Here is a 20,986-nt window from a genome sequence, read left to right on the forward strand (position 1 = left end):
GAGGACGAAACTCAGTTGCTTCCACGTCGGAGACAGTCAATCCGCACATCTTATCATGTGACTCGTTGAGCACGTTACCGTGGAGACGTAGCGCATGTGGAGGCTTCGTGCTATTCTCCGCGGCATCCACCCGCAACTCACCACATGCCCCACCGAGAGCGAGAACCACATTATAGCGACCACGAGGAGGTTACCTCATGTGACTCTACCCTCCCTAGCAACCAGGCCAAATTGGTTGCTAAGGAGACCTGACTGGAGTCATTCAGCACGCCCTGGATTCAAACTCTCGACTCCAGGTGTGATAATCAGCATCAATACTCGCTGAGATACACAGACCCTCCCTAGCAACCAGGCCAATTTGGTTGCTAAGGAGACCTGACTGGAATCACTCAGCACACCCTGGATTCAAACTCACAACTCCAGCATGATAGTCAGCGTCAATACTCGCTGAGATACCCAGACCCCAATAGTGAAGTCACGTTGTATTGCTGGGACAACGAGAAGCTCCGGATTTGCTAGACTGAGCTGATATTCTTTCCTCCAACAGGAAATGTCTTCATATAGAAGATTGCTTTCATCAACAGGTGCATGCAATTCATCAAGTGTGAAACTGCTGGGAAAATAAGTGCTTCCTATACATTTGCAAATAAACCTCTCAACGTTTCTCTTTAGTCCATCTCTAGCTTACTCTTGAAACATGACAGATATTGAGACATTGTTGCACTTGTATGAGAAATTGCTTTGATGTTCCTCATTCGTAAGTCACTTAAGATAAGTGTCTGTTAAATGATGTGATGCATGTAAATGTGGAACACAACAAAATGTTTGTGATGCAACAAAGAGAATGTTTAAGAATTAACTCCTTATGGTAAAGAAAATTGTGTTTATTATTAATGCATTTAACAGTTTGTCTCTTTTCAGAATGATATCAGAAGAGACTGAGATATTATTTACAGTGCAAGAAGTTTAACGTTGAAGTGATGTTACTCTTAGGTCACAACATGTTTTTGAAACAAACAACACTGTTAAACTCAAACGGTCCACTCACGACCAGCCTTTTAAGTTCAGCATGTGTCTAAAGATGACAACACACATGCCCTTAATCAGACCAGCGTTATGTATCTTCAAACACATCAAAGTTGTGTTCAACATACAGTAGTTCAAGAGAGAAGGACACTTGAAGCATCAGAGCATTTACATATAAAGTACATGCATGAACAACAAACGTCTTGTCATAGCAAAAGATAAAAACAAAATGTGATCACAGAAACTGACTGTAAAACACTGAAAATAAAGATGGAGTATTCCGCAAACTCATGATCAGACCATGTCATAGACGTAGATGTGATAGTCGTCATCAAACTTGATGAAGTAAACAGACGGTTTAGCTTGAACCTGTTGGATAATGGTGCCCATCTTCTGTGCGTTATCTTTATTCAAACACTCCACCTGTTTGCCCACCAGCGAGTCGAAGGCTTTGCCCGGCTCTGACAACTCTGCTGGATCATCTGATGAAACATGGAAGGCAATTACTGTAACAATGAACGTTCAAACATTCAAATAACAGATCAATATTGAAGTCCTTTTTTTACGATAAATCTCCACCTTTAACCAGCCCCGACCAGTAGGTGGCGACATGCAGGCAGAATACGAATGGACAAATACAAAAGCAGAATGTGAAAGTGAAAGAGGAGCTTTATAGTAACAATGGCTTAAATATTGATCTGTTTCTCACCCACACCTATCATATCACTTCTGAAGACATGGATTAAACCACTGGAATCTTATGGAGTACTTTTATGCTGCATTTATGTGCTTTTTGGAGCTTTAAAGTTCTGGTCACCATTCACTTGCATTGTATGGACTTACATATTGAACTGTTTCTCATCCACACCTAACATATCGCTTCTGAAGACATGGATTAAACCACTGGGGTCTTATTGATTATTTTATGCTGCATTTATGTTCTTTTTGGAGCATCAAAGTTCTGGTCACCATTCACTTTTATTGTATGGACTTACATTTTGATCTGTTTCTCACCCACACCTATCATATCACTTCTGAAGACATGGATTAAACCACTGGAGTCTTATTGATTACTTTTATGCTGCCTTTATGTGCTTTTTGGAGCTTCAAAGTTCTGGTCACCATTCACTTGCATTGTATGGACCTACAGAGATGAAATATTCTTCTAAAAATCTTCATTTGTGTTGTGCAGAAGAAAGAAAGTCACACCTCTGGGATGGCATGAGGGCGGGCAAATGATGAGAGAATCATCATTTGTGGATGAACTGCCCCTTTAACAATTCAGACTCAACTTTAAACGTAACCATTGATTTATTAATTACAATTATTCCTTTTGGCAAATGAACCTTTTACTGTTTTGAGCTGTACAAGTAATATAATTAAGTATTAAAGCAACAGTATTATGAATTGCTCTGCTCTTATGGGAGATGCTGGTTTAATATCCAAACTATTGTTTACATTCAAACTTCTGTTAACAGTTTAATGTTGCACCTACTTTTGACACATTTAAATGTTTCTTTCAACAAACAATGTTACAATTACCCCTGATCTCTACAGAGTGACCACTGAGTTCACTGACCTGTATCTGGCAGAACCCGCAGGTCGCCTCCTTTATAATCCTCCATCAGCTGGTACATGTACAGTATTGGGTCCTTCTCATACGTGATGAAGAACCACTTGGGCATACTGGGAGCTCTAGAGAGAACCAAACCCCTCCACTCATCCTTCGACCCGTCTTCCGTTTCAAACAGATGTCCCACCGCCCGGCCCAGCAGCCTGTCCGCCAGACGACTGTCACTCACCCGAAACGGGGCAATCTTAGCGGGTACAATCTCCAGATTTTCAACTCTCTTGTCTTTGAAAATCTCAAGGCCGTAGACGCTGTCAATGCCATCATACTTGATAAGGTACAGCGAAGGGTTCACTAGGATTTGCACTAGCACCGTCCCCGACCACTGCGAAGCTGGACTGTAGCTGAATTCTTTCCACGTGTGCTGGATTCGACAACCCACGATGTTCTCCTGAGGAGGTCCGACTTGATCGCTGTGATCCGCTCCGTGCCAGTGTTTGTGCCTGTTAAGATACAAGAGATGTCTACATGAAGAGTACAGCAGATTAAAATGACATTTCATCCCACTGTAAACGAAAAGCAAACTTGACTCACTTGTGCGAGCTCTTCTTCTTCACGATTGAGCAGCCACTCGCCACTCCATGCACTGAAACACAAGAGCACAAATACATCAATAACAGGATGAACAGGGGTCTACTTGATCAGAATAATTGGGGTTAATTTGGTAATCACACAGATCTGTGTTTCACCTCCGGTGTCTTCGGAGCGATGTGAACCGGAGCGTTTTCTATATGAAGACTCCATCCCACAAATCCAATCAAACTCTGAAGGTCGTCCTGTATGCAGACATAGTTGTTACAACTTAAAAGCTGCCAACCTAGAGTGCTTTTCTGGGCATTATACACTACCATAAAAGTGCTACTACAATGATTGTAGTAAAAGTCGATAATGTAATATCTTATTATAATACGGGCAAAAAGTTATTACGTTATCAGTTCAGAAATGTTATTAACATAATCGGCTGCTACACGGTGACGCCATAGACTGTAAAAAAAGATGGGCGACGCCCCTTCGCTCTTTTCCATTGGTGAGAACTGAAGCCGCCAGTGTCCCGATATGGCGCTGACATCTTGGGACTCGAGTCTGCGCAGTTGCGATTTCGGGACCAGACCTGCGTAGTAGTGAGCAGGAAGTAAAGCCAGCAAAATCAAGGCCCCGCCTCACTCTCGCTGAATCAATCGCAAGCACACGCCTGCACTTTTGACTTATGATGGTGTGAAATAATGAATTATAGAAATGTAGATATTACATTTAAAGCTCCAATCTCCTCAGTCCTCCGAAGATCCCGAAAAAAGTCAGTTGGTGCTTCAGTGACTACTTCACTCAGAGAACCTGTCAATCACAGCTGTCAATCATGATGTCACAGCAGCGTTTTTATAGCATCAAATAACTAAAAACAAACTTATTTTGAAAACAAACACTTGAAATGACATCAACGTGATAGAAACGACAGTAAATGACAGAAACTATCTTTGGAAAAAAGATATGTGAAGTGTAATTTAATTGTTTAGTTGGTCTCACGTCCCGTTGAATAACATGGGGAGGCGGGGCTTATGACCTATACTAGGACCAGCCACCGGGGGGCGATCCAGACGTTTTGGCTTCACTTTTGAGGGCTTGTGCGGCACACTTGGATGACGCGTATATAGTCAAGTCGGATGGTCACTCCTACAATCCCCCAGTACATATTGTGATATTTATAATGTTAATCATTTTAAAAGGCATGTTACACACTGCTAGGGGCCTAAAAATCCTATTTTAAATAACTAAAATTTTCAATAATTTCTCAATTGTTTAATAATATTTATTGTACATTTTTTTTCACTAGTGTCATTTCCTCACATCCCCAGAACTGTCAGTCACATTTAACACATATAAGTGCTACATCACTGGATTTCTACATGTCCCCCAAACAATTAAGCTTCAGAAATATTCATCTCAGTCGACAGTATTTGTGTCATAATGTTGATTATTAACACACAAATTAATTTCAACTCGTTCCTCCTTTTCTTTAAATGTGTGTTGCAGTGAGACACTTCCAATGCAAGTCAATGGGGTTTAATCTGTAAACATTAAAATACTGTTTCACAAGTATAGACACAAGACATAAACAATATGTGTGTTAACATGATTTTACTGTCATTAAATCACTTATTAACCACATCTGTGTGAAGATAGAGACGATTATACACTCGGTTGCCATGACGACGTGATGATCTAAACCCTAAAATGACCGTAAATGACGATTAACGGCCTAACCCTAACCCAGCTCAAATAATAATTAATGTAAGTGCTTTTATAAAATTATAAGATTCACATTTCTGTGTTTAAACCCTCTAAAAATTGCCCCCATTGACTTTATAAGTGTCTCACTGGAACACACATTTGAGCTTTTATACAGAAAAGGAGGAACGAGACTAAATTAATTTCTGTGTTAATAATCAACATTATGACACGAATGCTGTCGACTGAGCTGAACTCGTATTGAACCCGGAATATTCCTTTAACTATTGAAACATGAATCCACCCCACTATGTCATTAGGTGAATTGAACATCGATGACGTCACACACCAGAAATGACATTAGCAATTCAGCAAAATAATGTTCATGTTATTAGAAGTGTGTAACTCTTCTGTTTTATTTATGCTTTCCTTTATTTTGTGATTATAGTCTCTAGCTAACAGGTCTACTTATGGGGGAAATTAATGTCATTTTAAACTTTAACATATTCATAAATTCATCAACATGAATACTTATATATATATATATACACATACACTCACCTAAAGGATTATTAGGAACACCTGTTCAATTTCTCATTAATGCAATTATCTAATCAACCAATCACATGGCAGTTGCTTCAATGCATTTAGGGGTGTGGTCCTGGTCAAGACAATCTCCTGAACTCCAAACTGAATGTCAGAATGGGAAAGAAAGGTGATTTAAGCCATTTTGAGCGTGGCATGGTTGTTGGTGCCAGACGGGCCGGTCTGAGTATTTCACAATCTGCTCAGTTACTGGGATTTTCACGCACAACCATTTCTAGGGTTTACAAAGAATGGTGTGAAAAGGGAAAAACATCCAGTATGCGGCAGTCCTGTGGGCTAAAAATGCCTTGTTGATGCTAGAGGTCAGAGGAGAATGGGCCGACTGATTCAAGCTGATAGAAGAGCAACTTTGCCTGAAATAACCACTCGTTACAACCGAGGTATGCAGCAAAGCATTGGTGAAGCCACAACACGCACAACCTTGAGGCGGATGGGCTACAACAGCAGAAGACCCCACCGGTACCACTCATCTCCACTGCAAATAGGAAAAAGAGGCTACAATTTGCAAGAGCTCACCAAAATTGGACAGCTGAAGACTGGAAAAATGTTGCCTGGTCTGATGAGTCTCGATTTCTGTTGAGACATTCAGATGGTAGAGTCAGAATTTGGCGTAAACAGAATGAGAACATGGATCCATCATGCCTTGTTACCACTGTGCAGGCTGGTGGTGGTGGTGTAATGGTGTGGGGGATGTTTTCTTGGCACACTTTAGGCCCCTTAGTGCCAATTGGGCATCGTTTAAATGCCACGGCCTACCTGAGCATTGTTTCTGACCATGTCCATCCCTTTATGGCCACCATGTACCCATCCTCTGATGGCTACTTCCAGCAGGATAATGCACCATGTCACAAAGCTCGAATCATTTCAAATTGGTTTCTTGAACATGACAATGAGTTCACTGTACTAAAATGGCCCCCACAGTCACCAGATCTCAACCCAATAGAGCATCTTTGGGATGTGGTGGAACGGGAGCTTCGTGCCCTGGATGTGCATCCCACAAATCTCCATCAACTGCAAGATGCTATCCTATCAATATGGGCCAACATTTCTAAAGAATGCTTTCAGCACCTTGTTGAATCAATGCCACGTAGAATTAAGGCAGTTCTGAAGGCGAAAGGGGGGGTCAAACACAGTATTAGTATGTGTTCCTAATAATCCTTTAGGTGAGTGTATATATACATATATATACATGTACATACATATACTTATACACACATATACATATATATATATATATATATATGCTATCTGGCACTTTTCTGTAGGGGTGAGTGCATTCATAGAACACAACACAATTATATATATATTATTTAAAGAACACAATGCTCAACAATTCTGCAAATGCCTCTTAATGCCCAAAAATTGCGTGTAGGCTACTAGATTACACTAGATTTTCAGACAAAAAAAGGTGTTTTCTAGAACATTCCGAAACTCCATCGACACTGAAAGTCTTTAAGTGTGAAGTGTAATTTAACTTTAGTGTTATGTTTACATTTAAACTCTCTGTGTGCTACTGACCGCTTGACCACGTGTTACCCGTACTAAACAACAAGACACAAACACAAACACACGAACACACACCTCACGTCTCCGTTTCTCATCTGTGTGTAGTTGCTCCAAACTCCATTGATGTTTAATCTTAGCTTGACTTATTACAAATATAATAAACGGCCAAACTAATAAATCCGAAGCCAGTTTCCCGCGAGAGCGTATTTCTGCACAGCGCGGGGACGCGCAAAGTAGAACAAAGTAAACGTGAGCGCGCGAGAACAGCAGCCCGAGTAAATAAACGAATGATTCCGGAACGATTGATTCTTATGAGCCGGATCTTTTTAGTGAATCAAACTTTTTTTTAATTTTTTTTTTATTTTATTTTATTTATTAAATATCAAAAAGCATAAAAGCAATACAGATAAACATGTAAAAACTAAACAAAAAAAGACAAAGATGCACAAATACAAATAATTTGCCAGGGTAAAAAAAACAAAAACAATGCATTTACTTTAAGAGGACAAAAAGGATGAATATAGATACAGTGTTCAATGCTTTGGGATTAACAGAGCTTTGGATAGTTTCCATGTATTTATTTACATCATCTTTGAATAGAGAAAAGAGGTTTAGAGCCAGTACAGGTTTGCTTATGTATGTGAAATTTAGCTAGAAGGAAACACAAATGAATGATGTAATATTGTCCTGTTTTCTCTTTTGAGTAGTCAAACAAACCAAAGAAAACATCTTTAAAGCAGAAAGAAAAGTCACTTACAAAATAAGATTGGATAAACATGAACAAATCTGACCAAAATGTCTCTGTGTGGGTACATTGCCAAAACAAGTGAAGGACATCTTCCTCAGGAGCGGGACAGAAACAGCAATTCACAGTGCTGGTGGCGTAGTGGTCTAAATGACTGTAATCAGAAGGTTGCTGGTTTGATCCCCACAGTCACCACCATTGTGTCCCTTTATCAACCTCCAAGGAGAGAGCTGGATACGTTAGCCTCGACAATCCTTCAGCTTTAGAAAGTAGTCTTCCTCGGTCTTTATTAATTACAATTCCTAAGTATGTAACTTGATCTTTCACAGGGATATTGCATATAGAGGGAACATTACAGCTTTTAATTGACATTAACAGACATTTGTTCATATTTAGATGCAGACCAGAAGCTCTGGGAAAGGAATCAATCAATCTTAAAGCTAAAGGGATTTGAGAGGCATCATTCAAAAACAAAGGCGTGTCATCAGCACATCAAATAATCATTTGTCTATCGTCAATTGTAATACCTTGTAAATTACTACTGGAATTATGTATAGCTAAAAATTGCGAGGCAAGCAAGAATAAATATGGAGATATAGGACAGCCTTGTCTTACTCCACGTGACAAATCGAATCTTCGTGAGTTTCCGAACATCCCTATCATTGGGGATGAGATCCTCGTAATCTAAAATATCAAGGACTAATGTTATATAATTCGTAATGTGACGTTTTCCCATTAAACCTGATTGTGATTCATTGATATTACAATTAAGGACATCTTTAATTCTTTTTGCTAAAATTAAAGCTAGAATTTTGTAATCATTATTTAAGAGGGTAATCGGTCTCCAATTTTTCCAATTGGGTTTTGGTATCAAAGTGAGTCATGCTTGGTGGAAGTGCTTCAGATTCCAAACGAACAATTCCTATGAGCCAGATCTTTTTATTGATTCAAATGTGCCCAGTGCATTCTGATTCCCAAACAACTGATTCTTATGAGAAGGATCTTTTTATTGAATCAAACGTGCCCAGTGCATTCCGATTCCAAAACGAACGATTCCTATGAGCCGGATATTTTATTGAATCAAACGTGCCCAGTGGATTCCGATTCCCAAACGAACGATTCCTATGAGCCGGATCTTTTTATTGAATCAAACGTGCCCAGTGCATTCCGATTCCCAAACGAACGATTCCTATGAGCCGGATCTTTTTATTGAATCAAACGTGCCCAGTGCATTCCGATTCCCAAATGAACGATTCATATGAGCCGGATCTTTTTATTGAATCAAACGTGCGCAGTGCATTCGGATTCCCAAATGAACGATTACTATGAGCCGGATCTTTTTATTGAATCAAACGTGCCCAGTGCATTCCGATTCCCAAACGAACGATTCCTATGAGCCGGATCTTGTCATTGAATCAAACGTGCCCAGTGCATTCCGATTCCAAAACGAACGATTCCTATGAGCCGGATCTTGTCATTGAATCAAACGTGCCCAGTGCATTCCGATTCCCAAATGAATGATTCCTATGAGAAGGACGTTTTTACTGAATCAAACGTGCCCAGTGCATTCCGATTCCCAAATTATTGATTTTTATGAGCTGGTTCTTTTAATAAATCAAAAGATAAAGCGCAATCAGTTTAATCCCAATCCCGAACGACTTCTATGACTATGTAAGTGATACGTATAAGAAATGTTGGGTATTTTAGAAGAAACAAATGCTTGGGGAAACATTCTGATAAAATTATCTGTTGCATGCAGGACATTTGAAACTAGAGTCACGTATTTCGTTAATGATGTTTTTATTCCATGTTGTACCTCCAGATCCAGTTAAATTGTGGAGGAGGGATGAATATAAACAGATTCTCTTCAGATTGACGTGTCGTCGTCAAAAGACTCTTATTATGAAATCAACTCCCGCGCAGCCGGAAGCAGGAAGTTAATGTTGAGGAATGTTCATGTTATGAAGTAGAAGAGCCGCTGAAATTATTAAAATATCTTCATTAAATGTGATCAGGATGATTGACAGATCGAACACAATGTGATCGTTGACGATGGAAAACATAATGCTGGTCAAAGATATCCGAGTGAGAGATTTCAATATTCAGTAATTTAAAGGAATATTTCAAGTTCAATTCAAGTTATGGTCAATCGACAGTATATGTGGCATAATAATGATTACAACAAAAATTAATTTCGTATCGTCGCTACTTTTCTTTAATAAAAGCACAAATGTGTGTTCCAGTGAGACACTTACAATGGAAGTCAATGGGGGTTGAGGGTACATTTTTGGAGGGTTTAAGGACAAAAATGTGACGCTTGTAAATTTATAAAAACACTTTAAAATTAATTCTTCGAGCTGTAAAGTTGTTTATATAGTAATTTTTACAGTTGCGTCGCGTCGTCATGGCAACAAATGTATACAATTGTCTTGTGATGTAATTATAATATTATTAAAAGCAACATGTTGCAGAATGGCAATTTATACCACACACAAACACACACACACACACACACATATATATAAGGAAAAACTGGGTGGTTCTGTGCATCAACTTCTCTGCATATAGGTAAAATGCGGTGCTTATTTACAGTAACCACTGTGCACGTAAAGGAAATATCATGTCACATGGCAAATATGGTAGTAAGCATTCAATGTGTGGTGAAAACTAGGGATCTTCTTCATAGAGTTACATGTGGTTTGATATAAATACCGTTTGAAAGACTTTCCAGTCTCCTCTACTGCACTTATTTAAAGTTTTCACATGAATGTGGATTTTAGTTTAATGGTTTGTTTACCATTCATGCTAATGAAACAGAATATTTGATTGCAGCAGCGCACTGTTGGTCGGGCGAAGGTGACCCATGCAGTGGTGGTGATCTTCCTGGAGTTTTTCGCCTGGGGTCTCCTGACCACACCGATGCTGACAGTGAGTCCTTCCAAAACACAACTGTGACTATAGTCTATATGAAGTCATTATTATCTGCTTTTTTAACATTTATTGCATCACTTGCACTTTGTTTAAAGCTCATAATACAGTCACGCTTTTGTTCTCTGTATGTGGCGTCAGTTTCTGTTCTATTCAGTAAGAAGTGAAAGTCTCTCTTCAGGATTGAGAAGAAACCTGATGCAGATGCAAATAATAAACAAAATATTCAGGAGATGATTCATGTCCCAATGCAAACAGTACCTAAAGAACTGATGCTCCTGTCAAAGAGAAACTCTATGGCTGCCTCTGTGAATCCATAAATGCTTTTCTTCATTTCAGGTCCTGCATGAAACATTTCCACAGCACACGTTTCTCATGAACGGCCTCATCCAGGGAGTGAAGGTACATTCAGCTCATCTGTTGATCTTTAACCGCTTCAACTCTGCGCAAGTCCCTGGAGACACGAATCATGCAGATGTGGTACCATTCAAAGCTTAGAATCTGAACTTTTCCAATAACTCTCATCACTTTGGCATTTGTTACATAAAATAACAAATAAGACCTGAAAGCCTCCATGTCACAAATTACTTGATGAGCGCGTTACCGTGGAGACGTAGTGACTCTCGGTTGCCGCCGCGTCTGAGACCGCCAATCCGCGCATCTTATCACGTGACTTGATGAGCGCGTTACCGTGGAGACGTAGTGACTCTCAGTTGCCTCCGCGTCTGAGACCGCCAATCCGCGCATCTTATCACGTGACTTGATGAGTGCGTTACCGTGGAGACGTAGTGACTCAGTTGCCTCCACGTCTGAGACCGCCAATCCGCGCATCTTATCACGTGACTTGATGAGTGCGTTACCGTGGAGACGTAGTGACTCTCAGTTGCCTCCACGTCTGAGACCGCCAATCCGCGCATCTTATCACGTGACTTGATGAGTGCGTTACCGTGGAGACGTAGTGACTCTCGGTTGCCGCCGCGTCTGAGACCGCCAATCCGCGCATCTTATCACGTGACTTGATGAGCGCGTTACCGTGGAGACGTAGTGACTCAGTTGCCTCCACGTCTGAGACCGGCAATCCGCGCATCTTATCACGTGACTTGATGAGTGCGTTACCGTGGAGACGTAGTGACTCTCAGTTGCCTCCACGTCTGAGACTCATATTATGAGCTATTGGGGGGGGGGGGGGTTGTCTGTCAAATGAGAGCAACTTTATGCAATTAGACCACTGTATGTGTGTAAGGTGAGCTTTTAAATTGAGGTGTAAAAAGTAGCAGGAAGCAGCCAAAGATGCACCAGAGTTGAAGAGGTGAACAGCATGACATCATCAAGTGTTTGTGTCCACTGTTACTTTCTGACATGCTCCAATCATATTGTGAAACAGTTCTTAATCATTTTGATAGTTAAAGGCTGAACACTCATTCACCAACACTGCTTTCATTGATTAATAAAGAGGCAGACATTTCTTGATTCTTCTTCTGTGTCATAAATGTGTGTGTTGTATTAACTGCCGTGTGTTTGCAGGGTTTGTTGTCGTTCATGAGTGCTCCTCTGATCGGTGCCTTGTCTGATGTTTGGGGCAGAAAGTCCTTCCTGCTGGTCACAGTGTTTTTCACCTGTGCCCCCATCCCACTAATGAGGATCAGCCCATGGTACGAGCCGTGTGTGTGTGTGTGTGTGTGTGTGTGTGTAGTGTGTGTGTATAGTGTGTTTGTGTGTGTGTGTGCGTAATGTTTGAGTGTGTATGTGTGTGTATAATGTGTGTGTGTGTGTATAATGTGTCTGAGTGTGTGTGTGTATAGTGTGTGTTTGTGTGTGTGTGTAATGCGTGTGAGTGTGTTTGTGTGTGTGTGTGTGTAATGCGTGTGAGTGTGTTTGTGTGTAATGTGTGTAAGTGTGTGTGTGTGTGTGTGTAGTGTGTGTTTGTGTATGTGTGTGTGTGTGTGTGTATAGTGTGTGTTTGTGTGTGAGTGTGTTTATGACATCACATGGTTCTCATGTGACTAAAGCCCACCGGCCGTGTTTCAAACTCAATGGCTGCTCATTCTACACAAGCACAAAAAGCTTTAAAGATTGATTCGCAGATTCACAGAAAGACTTTGTCATGATTGTTTCATTTTTAGTTTAAAAGCTTGATTTCTCTGTGGCTGAACTATAAATATTCGATGCATTTATCACTCGTAGCATAAATGATTTGTGTTTCTATGTTTGTGTCTGTTCTCTGCAGGTGGTTTTTTGCTCTGATGTCAGTTTCTGGACTTTTCTCTGTTACTTTTTCTGTTATATTTGCGTATGTGGCTGATATTACAGAAGAACATGAGAGAAGCACAGCGTATGGACTGGTAAGTGCGTGCATCTTAGTCGTTTCCATATTGTTGCATTTCTCTTTGCATGCTTTCAGTTGAGAACACTTGATTATCTAATCAAACCATCAATATTTGCATTGAAGTGAGGATAAAATATGGATGTATATTGCAAAACCCCAACGAGTTTGTTTTTAGAGGTGGGGGAAAAATCGATATGTTAAAGCATTGCAATATTTTTCAATATCTTATGATTTTGTTTTGATAGTCGCTTTTTACTGTATATTTGTCAACATTCATTTTATGGTCAAGGGGGAAATAAACTAGTTCTAGTACTTCAACAACTGTCCATTAGATGGCGCAGTTATTCTGCTTTACCGCTGAGACACAGAAATTTGTTTAAAGCATCGATACTTTTGAAAATCTGCCTTCAAATCCAGAGTTTGGTTTGTCACATTCAGGGACTAAAAACGGTTCAAGGAACGAAAACTGAAAATAAAAAATTAATGGCAGAACACAACCGAAAAGAGGAACGAAATCCCTTTCAATCGTTCCAGAGTGAAAACATTATTTTAGAATTTTGGTAACCAGTTAATAACAAACTGGTCCAGTTGCTAGGGAGGGTAGAGTCACATGGGGTAACCAAATTGGCCCAGTTGCTAGGGAGGGTAGAGTCACATGTGGTAACCAAATTGTCCCGGTTGCTAGGGAGGGTAGAGATACATGGGGTAACCAAATTGGCCGGTTGCTAGGGAGGGTAGAGACACATGGGGTAACCAAATTGGCCCGGTTGCTAGGGAGGGTAGAGACACATGGGTTAACCTAATTGGCCCGGTTGCTAGGGAGGGTAGAGACACATGGGGTAACCAAATTGGCCCGGTTCCTAGGGAGGGTAGAGACACATGGGGTAACCAAATTGTCCCGGTTGCTAGGGAGGGTAGAGTCACATGGGGTAACCAAATTGTCCCGGTTGCTAGGGAAGGTAGAGTCACATGGGGTAACCAAATTGTCCCGGTTGCTAGGGAGGGTAGAGACACATGGGGTAACCAAATTGGCCCGGTTGCTAGGGAGGGTAGAGTCACATGGGGTAACCAAATTGTCCCGGTTGCTAGGGAGGGTAGAGTCACATGGGGTAACCAAATTGTCCCGATTGCTAGGGAGGGTAGAGACACATGGGGTAACCAAATTGTCCCGGTTGCTAGGGAGGGTAGAGACACATGGGGTAACCAAATTGTCCCAGTTGCTAGGGAGGGTAGAGTCACATGGGGTAACCAAATTGGCCTGGTTGCTAGGGAGGGTAGAGTCACATGGGGTAACCTCCTCGTGGTGGTGATTAGTGGTTCTCTCAATGGGGCGTGTGGTGAGTTGTGTGTGGATCGTGGCGAGTAGCATGAGCCTCCACATGCTGTGAGTCTCCATGGTGTCATGCACAACGAGTCACGTGATAAGATGCGCCGATTGACGGTCTCAGAAGGGGAGACAACTGAGACTTGTCCTCCACCACCCTGATTGAGGCGAGTAACCGCGCTACCACGAGGACCTACTAAGTATTGGGAATTGGGCGTTCCAAATTGGGAAGAAAAAGGGAATGAAATAAAAATAAATAAATAAATAAATAAAACAATGCATTTGGTGATTTTGGTAACAGCTCTCTGAAGTCTTATGACGATGAGAAACAGTGAGTAAAATATCATAATTTATTACATGGCTCTCTGGAATACTGGATTCTGATTGGTCAGTGGCGCCATCTAGTGGTCAGATGTTTCTCAGTAACAACCGCACATCGTCTCTGCTTCTCCGATCACTGTACGATCTCTACAAGTGACCTAATAAAATAACTTCAACTCAAATCAACGTTTCATGTGCAGTTATTTGTTTATTTGGCAAGTCGTCTTGAAATAAGATGAATATTGAGAAGTCAGACGGTCATTTTCTCAAAATAAACCCCAACAGATCTGTGCATTCCAGCGGTTCAGCCATTTATTTCTTCTCAAATTACATAATTTCAATGCAAATCAATATTTTATATCCATGTATTTATTTATTTGGTTAGTAGGCGTGTTATAAGCGGGATCATGTACAGTCAGCTGGTTGTGATCGCTTAATTAACCCCTTCAGGATGATACAAGCGTCTCCGCTTAGCGTCGGGGTCCTGATCACCCTGTCGGGGTTTATTGTGCCACCATAACCAGCTTATCCCTCACGTGTCACAGTTTTGAATCGCAATACATCAAAAATAAAGAATTGCAATAATATTGTAATATGAACTATATATCCATATATCCTCGTCTTGCAGATATTTCAGATTTTGCCACCCATGATGCTTCAACAACATCATCATCGAGTATGTGTAGTCCACAGTGTTTGCATCAGGACTGTCTGTTGGTCTTCTGGTTTCAGGTCTCTGCGACGTTTGCGGCGAGTTTAGTGACGAGTCCGGCAATCGGAGCGTTCCTGTCGGTCCGGTATGGAGACAGTCTGGTGGTGCTGCTCGCCACTATAATCACTGTGCTGGATATTCTCTTCATTCTGCTGGTCGTTCCGGAGTCACTTCCTGATAAAATGAGATTGTCATCGTTGGGTTTTCCCATATCCTGGGAGCAGGCCGATCCGTTTGCTGTGAGTCGCACACTTGTTCTGCTCGTAACAGTTTTGTTGTTGTGAAGCATCGCTGAAACTCTTTCTTCCTGTCAGTCTTTGCGGAAGGTTGGAAAAGACTCGACAGTGCTGCTCATCTGTGTCACAGTGTTCCTGTCGTATCTGCCTGAAGCCGGACAGTATTCCAGCTTTTTCCTCTATCTGGGACAGGTGCGCGAATCCTTGTAGATATAAAGTCAATATAAAAAACACCCATCGTCCTTTAATAATGTGACATAGTTCAGTGTGACAAAACGGCATCAGACATTAACGGGTAATTCTTCTCTTTGTCATTTTGTATCATTTGAAAGTGTGTGTTGATTTTTCAGGTCATTAACTTTTCCTCCGAAGCGATTGCAGGGTTTATAGCGATGGTTGGGATTCTGTCCATCATAGCGCAGGTTTGAAACGCACTTTAACAGAAACAAATCGTTTTACTCTGAGAATCCGCTCTGATAACGTTTTTTATCTGTCTTTTCCGCAGACGTTACTTTTAAGCTTTTTAATGAAGAAAATTGGAAATAAAAGCACTGTATTACTGGGTCTCGGATTTCAGCTGTTCCAGCTGGCCTGGTATGGCTTCGGATCAGAACCCTGGTTAGTTTCATTTTAAATCATTTTGACATTTCTTTTGCTCCGATCAGACACCTCAGCAGTGGTTGCTAAAGGCTCAGGCTGTTGTTCTGTTTAACGTAACACTTGTGTTTGTGTTTTAATCGTCTGCAGGATGGTGTGGGCAGCTGGTGCGGTCGCTGCCATGTCCAGTATCACCTTTCCTGCAGTGAGCGCGCTGGTGTCCCGCTGCACCGACCATGACCAGCAGGGTAAGAACCAGTTCATAACGTGAACAAGCCTGTGAGAGGCGCTGCCATTACACAGCTGACGGTAACATCCACACTGTTGTTCTTAGAGGTCAAAATGATCAAAGGTTTGGGTCTGGGTATCTCAGCGAGTATTGACGCTGACTATCACACCTGGAGTCGTGAGTTTGAATCCAGGGCGTGCTGAGTGACTCCAGCCAGGTCTCCTTAGCAACCAAATTGGCCCGGTTGCTAGGGAGGGTCTGGGTATCTCAGCGAGTATTGACGCTGACTATCACACCTGGAGTCGTGAGTTTGAATCCAGGGCGTGCTGAGTGACTCCAGTCAGGTCTCCTTAGCAACCAAATTGGCCCGGTTGCTAGGGAGGGTCTGGGTATCTCAGCGAGTATTGACGCTGACTATCACACCTGGAGTCGAGAGTTTGAATCCAGGGCGTGCTGAGTGACTCCAGTCAGGTCTCCTTAGCAACCAAATTGGCCCGGTTGCTAGGGAGGGTCTGGGTATCTCAGCGAGTATTGATGCTGACTATCACACCTGGAGTCGCTAGTTTGAATCCAGGGCATGCTGAGTGACTCCAGTAGGGTCTCCTTAGCAACCAAATTGGCTGGTTGCTAAGGAGGGTAGTCACATGGGGTAACCTCCTCGTGGTCGCTATAATGTGGTTCTCGCTCTCGGTGGGGCGTGTGGCGAGTTGTGTGTGGATGCCGTGGAGAATAGCGTGAAGCCTCGCACGCGCTACGTCTCCACGGTAATGCGCTCAACATGTCACGTGGTAAGATGCGCGGATTGACGGTCTCAGACGCGGAGGCAACTGAGATTCGTCCGCCGGCACTCGGATTGAGGCGAGTAACAACGGCACCACGAGGACTAATGGTGCGTTCGCATACAACACGAAGCGTTTCGTGCAGCACGATTACATACAAAGCTAATTTCAAAGATTAAACTAGACGCGAATTCGTACGCGGCATGAATGGCGTGACTCGAATACGCAAAATCGTTTCATCCGCATGACGCGTTGTCGCAAAATCCTATCTGCACTGAGATTGTCCGGATGTCACTGACATAGTAGCAGAAGAAATCTGGAAAAATGGATGAAAAAGTACATGTACAGAGACCGGCGAAAAAAGGAAAGTGAGCGAGGAAGTTGGACGACCTTGTAAGTTCTGAAAATATGCGCGTATACTTGATTCCAGCTATTGGTTGAACTTTACTATGAACCAAGTCGTAGAAGCCCCGCCTCCTGTCATTTTCCGGAAGAGAAGCGGGAATACTCGCGGGTTCCCGTTACTCACGCGAACGCCAGTTTAAACACACGACTATAATCCAGTGTTTAAACACGCACGAGCAATGCGAGGTGGAAATATTCTTCGCAATGTATGTGAACGCACCATTAGAGTGCATTGGGAATTGGGCATTCCAGTTTGGGGAGAAAATCAAAAAAAGAAAAATTAACACATCCGGGTAATTTTATGCATTCTTGGTACTTGTGTTCTTGATTATTGAAATTGACCTTCGGCGGTGGATGAAGACGTCGAAAGAGTCCACGAGAACGTAAGAACACAATTGAACCGTTTATCGAGAGCTGAACAATCTGGAATCATGTGTAACAATTTACCAGTCAAATGAAGTCGTGAACTTCAGAGCATCGAATCAAGAAGAGATGCTTTTTTTAAGAATTTAAATACAGCTAGATGTGGCGCAGCGGTCAAAGATGTCTGTCTAGCGTGCGTTTACTTCGCACAATATTAATTTATTTAAAGTGCAGATGCACACAAAAACAGACAGTGGTCTTGCATGTATAGGAGTGAGTGCACGTCTTCAAATTAAACATCAGTGTTACAATTTTCAATAAATGTAATTTCAAACCCGACCTGAACTTGCCAGATCCCTTTAGGCTCGGGTGACAGACTTTACTAGCCCGAGACGGACCACTAAATGAATGGGAAAAATTGGAACGCCCAATATGGCGGATGTAGAAAAGGAAGTCCCACTTTACAGGTATAAATCACCTTTTAAATACAGACATCGCCTGTCAATCATCTGTTGCATTAACTGGATCATCCTGTAAAACAGCGATTTATTATTTTATTTTTTTTGGTGTAATCTGAGCTAAAGAAGCACAATTTACGATTCCAGTATTGTCAGATTTTACTGCTGATTTGAAACATGTTCTTTGATCATAATCTTGAGCAACTGTTTTGGAGATTTTGGTCTTTCCCCGTTCAAGTAGACAGGAGCTGCACTTTATGCCACTTAGAAAGTAGCTGTGCGGGAGTGTTCCAAAGATAGCCGCAGAGTGGACTGACTTGCCTTGAAAGAGACTTTGATAAATCCCATACTTCCATTTGTTTTGATGACTTTAGTATGTCATGTGATTTAATCAGATGTGTGTGTGTTGTTATCAGGAGCGGTTCAGGGAATGATCACAGGGATTCGTGGTCTGTGCAATGGACTCGGTCCGGCTCTGTTTGGATTCATATTCTTCCTCTTTAATGTGGAACTGAAAGCGACGAGTCCGGTTGACCCGAACCCCGTCTCACCCGACACCGAAGAGGTCCGAGAGCCACATGACTTCATCAGTATTGTGTTGTTTATATCAGCGGTTTATATCAACTCGAGCGACTTTTGTCTTACAGAAGTCAGTTATTCCGGGTCCTCCCTTCCTGTTCGGAGCGTGCACGGTTCTGTTGGCTCTGTTGGTGGCGATCTTCATTCCGGCCCATGACGCTCCCGTAGTGAAGACCTGCAGCTCGCGAGTGATGACGGAACCGGTGAGCGGCGGGCTGGGGAACAGTTCGGTTCCTGTTAGCGATGAAGACAACGAACCGCTGTTACAGGACACCAGCTTATAGACGCTGGAACCCAGAACCAGAACCCCCAATCTGGGTTTGACAAGTTTTTACTCCAGCAGTGTCTCTGAATGACTGAACGTCTGTCTTTTTGTTTTGTTTTTATCATATTTGTTTATTCGTTGGTGTTTGAAAGAGAATGTGCCTTCTGCGTATTTTGGCATAGTACATGTGCTGCCGTATATCTGAATGTAAACCGTAGTCAGCCAGTGTCCTTTAATGTAATATATTCCTGATGAACTTTAACCTCTGAGATAAACTTGCAATAATTATAATGTCATAGTGGCAAAGTTTTAATCAAATGTAAATGAGGCTGACTGCACGCAGTTAATTAAGAGCATTTATTTTCACAGAAGTAAATATCTTTTCAATAAATTGCACAAAATATCTTTAGTTCACTTTTTGCTTTGTTAAATTAATTAGAAGGTTTAATGATTAAAAAGCTAATCATTTACCCTGTAACTCCTCCCCCTCAGCACCAGCCAATCAACACAGTGCTGCTACCTCACAAGTGACCACATTGGCTTCCTTTAGTAATTCATGATTCTGTTCTGTACTTTTGCAGATCTCCGAGTCTTAAAATCATTATAATAGAGGATCGAATCAAACTTTGCTCGTTTTAACTAGGAATGCACCGATGTATTGGCCACCGATGGTTATCTGCCAATGTTTGACCAAATTAATGTTTGACGCAGATATGAAAAACCATCGGTTCATTTATAATTATCAACACAATTTGTTTAATCTCTGTGAATTAAAATGCACAATCCAGAAATTATGATCTCCTATATACGTTTTGTTTGTCCTGACGAACTTTGATTCTAGACCTTACAGTTGTGAAGATATGAGCCAGAATGTAAAAGTGTTTATTATAGCGCCCCCTAGGGTCGGATGGGGGTGTGTGTATGCGCCTGAGTTGTCGGGGGGATTTGGGACCATCCTGCCAAGTTTGGTGTCTCTAGGACTTACTGTTTTTGCTACCCATACATACACTTTTAGGGTAAAAAAAATAATAATAATAATAATAATAATAATAAATAGATTATTGAGCAAATTAGACAAGCGGCCTAGTTGGAGTTCCAGGCCACTTGTAAATGGGTTGGCAGTCTTTCACAACATGTCATATTTATTCTTTCCCATTCTCACATTAATGAGGGCAAACTGGCGTTACAGATGTCACAGTTGTGAAAGTGTATTCACGTATTCTTACCTATACGTGATGAGGTAAAACCATCCAAAACGCTTTGACTCACTTCGACTTCTGAGATGTAGATATGATATCCATTAACGCTGCACGACTGACTGAGATCAGATTAAAATCGCGATATGGTTTTGCACGATTGTTAAACCTTAAAAGAATGCGTTTTCAAATCGAATCTGCATTTCAGTGCTTCAGTCAGCGCTGTGTGAGCAAGTGGCACCCCTAGCGGTCTGGACGGTATTGTCCATTATACTACTATAATACAGAATTTAAAGGGGGTTTTGTTCCTTTGATTAAAACTTATTATTTTTCATGATGTAGTTGACATTTCCATGGAATTGCCCAACATATGCGTAACATATATGTATAATGTTCTATGATATCCAGTACATACACATACGTGTAAAGCGTGAGTTAAGTTGTTTTGAACAGCAAAAACAGAAGTGCAAAAATTTAACAAATAAATGACATTTTTTTTCACATCAGTCATCATGTTATGATGTTTAGTTAT

General features: G+C 41.5%; 2 protein-coding genes across 3 annotated transcripts; one reads left to right on the forward strand and one right to left on the reverse strand.

The window, feature by feature from the left end:
• Window positions 1-877: 877 nt before the first annotated feature.
• spinb (spindlin b) lies at window positions 878-7,271 on the reverse strand. Its single transcript, XM_052107863.1, has 5 exons — window positions 7,067-7,271; window positions 3,346-3,432; window positions 3,191-3,242; window positions 2,606-3,099; window positions 878-1,508 (listed from the first exon to the last, which is right to left on the reverse strand). The coding sequence occupies exons 2-5, from the start codon at window positions 3,398-3,400 to the stop codon at window positions 1,321-1,323; spliced, it is 789 nt and encodes a 262-aa protein (XP_051963823.1). The 5' UTR covers window positions 3,401-3,432; window positions 7,067-7,271; the 3' UTR covers window positions 878-1,320.
• A 2,393-nt stretch (window positions 7,272-9,664) lies between these two features.
• mfsd14bb (major facilitator superfamily domain containing 14Bb) lies at window positions 9,665-20,972 on the forward strand. Of its 2 annotated transcripts, none has more exons than XM_052107837.1 (12): window positions 9,665-9,821; window positions 10,572-10,664; window positions 11,004-11,066; window positions 12,189-12,316; window positions 12,892-13,006; window positions 15,368-15,586; window positions 15,662-15,775; window positions 15,934-16,005; window positions 16,089-16,201; window positions 16,331-16,428; window positions 18,831-18,979; window positions 19,062-20,972. In XM_052107837.1, exons 1-12 carry the CDS (start codon window positions 9,789-9,791, stop codon window positions 19,275-19,277), a joined length of 1,413 nt encoding a protein of 470 aa, XP_051963797.1. In that variant the 5' UTR covers window positions 9,665-9,788; the 3' UTR covers window positions 19,278-20,972. The 2 variants fall into 2 exon arrangements, with proteins under 2 accessions (XP_051963797.1, XP_051963796.1); XM_052107836.1 differs by having other exon boundaries at window positions 10,569-10,664; window positions 19,062-20,965.
• Window positions 20,973-20,986: the final 14 nt, after the last annotated feature.

This window comes from Xyrauchen texanus, chromosome 37 (genome assembly GCF_025860055.1).
Source record: "Xyrauchen texanus isolate HMW12.3.18 chromosome 37, RBS_HiC_50CHRs, whole genome shotgun sequence".
NCBI classification, from domain to species: Eukaryota; Metazoa; Chordata; class Actinopteri; order Cypriniformes; family Catostomidae; genus Xyrauchen; species Xyrauchen texanus.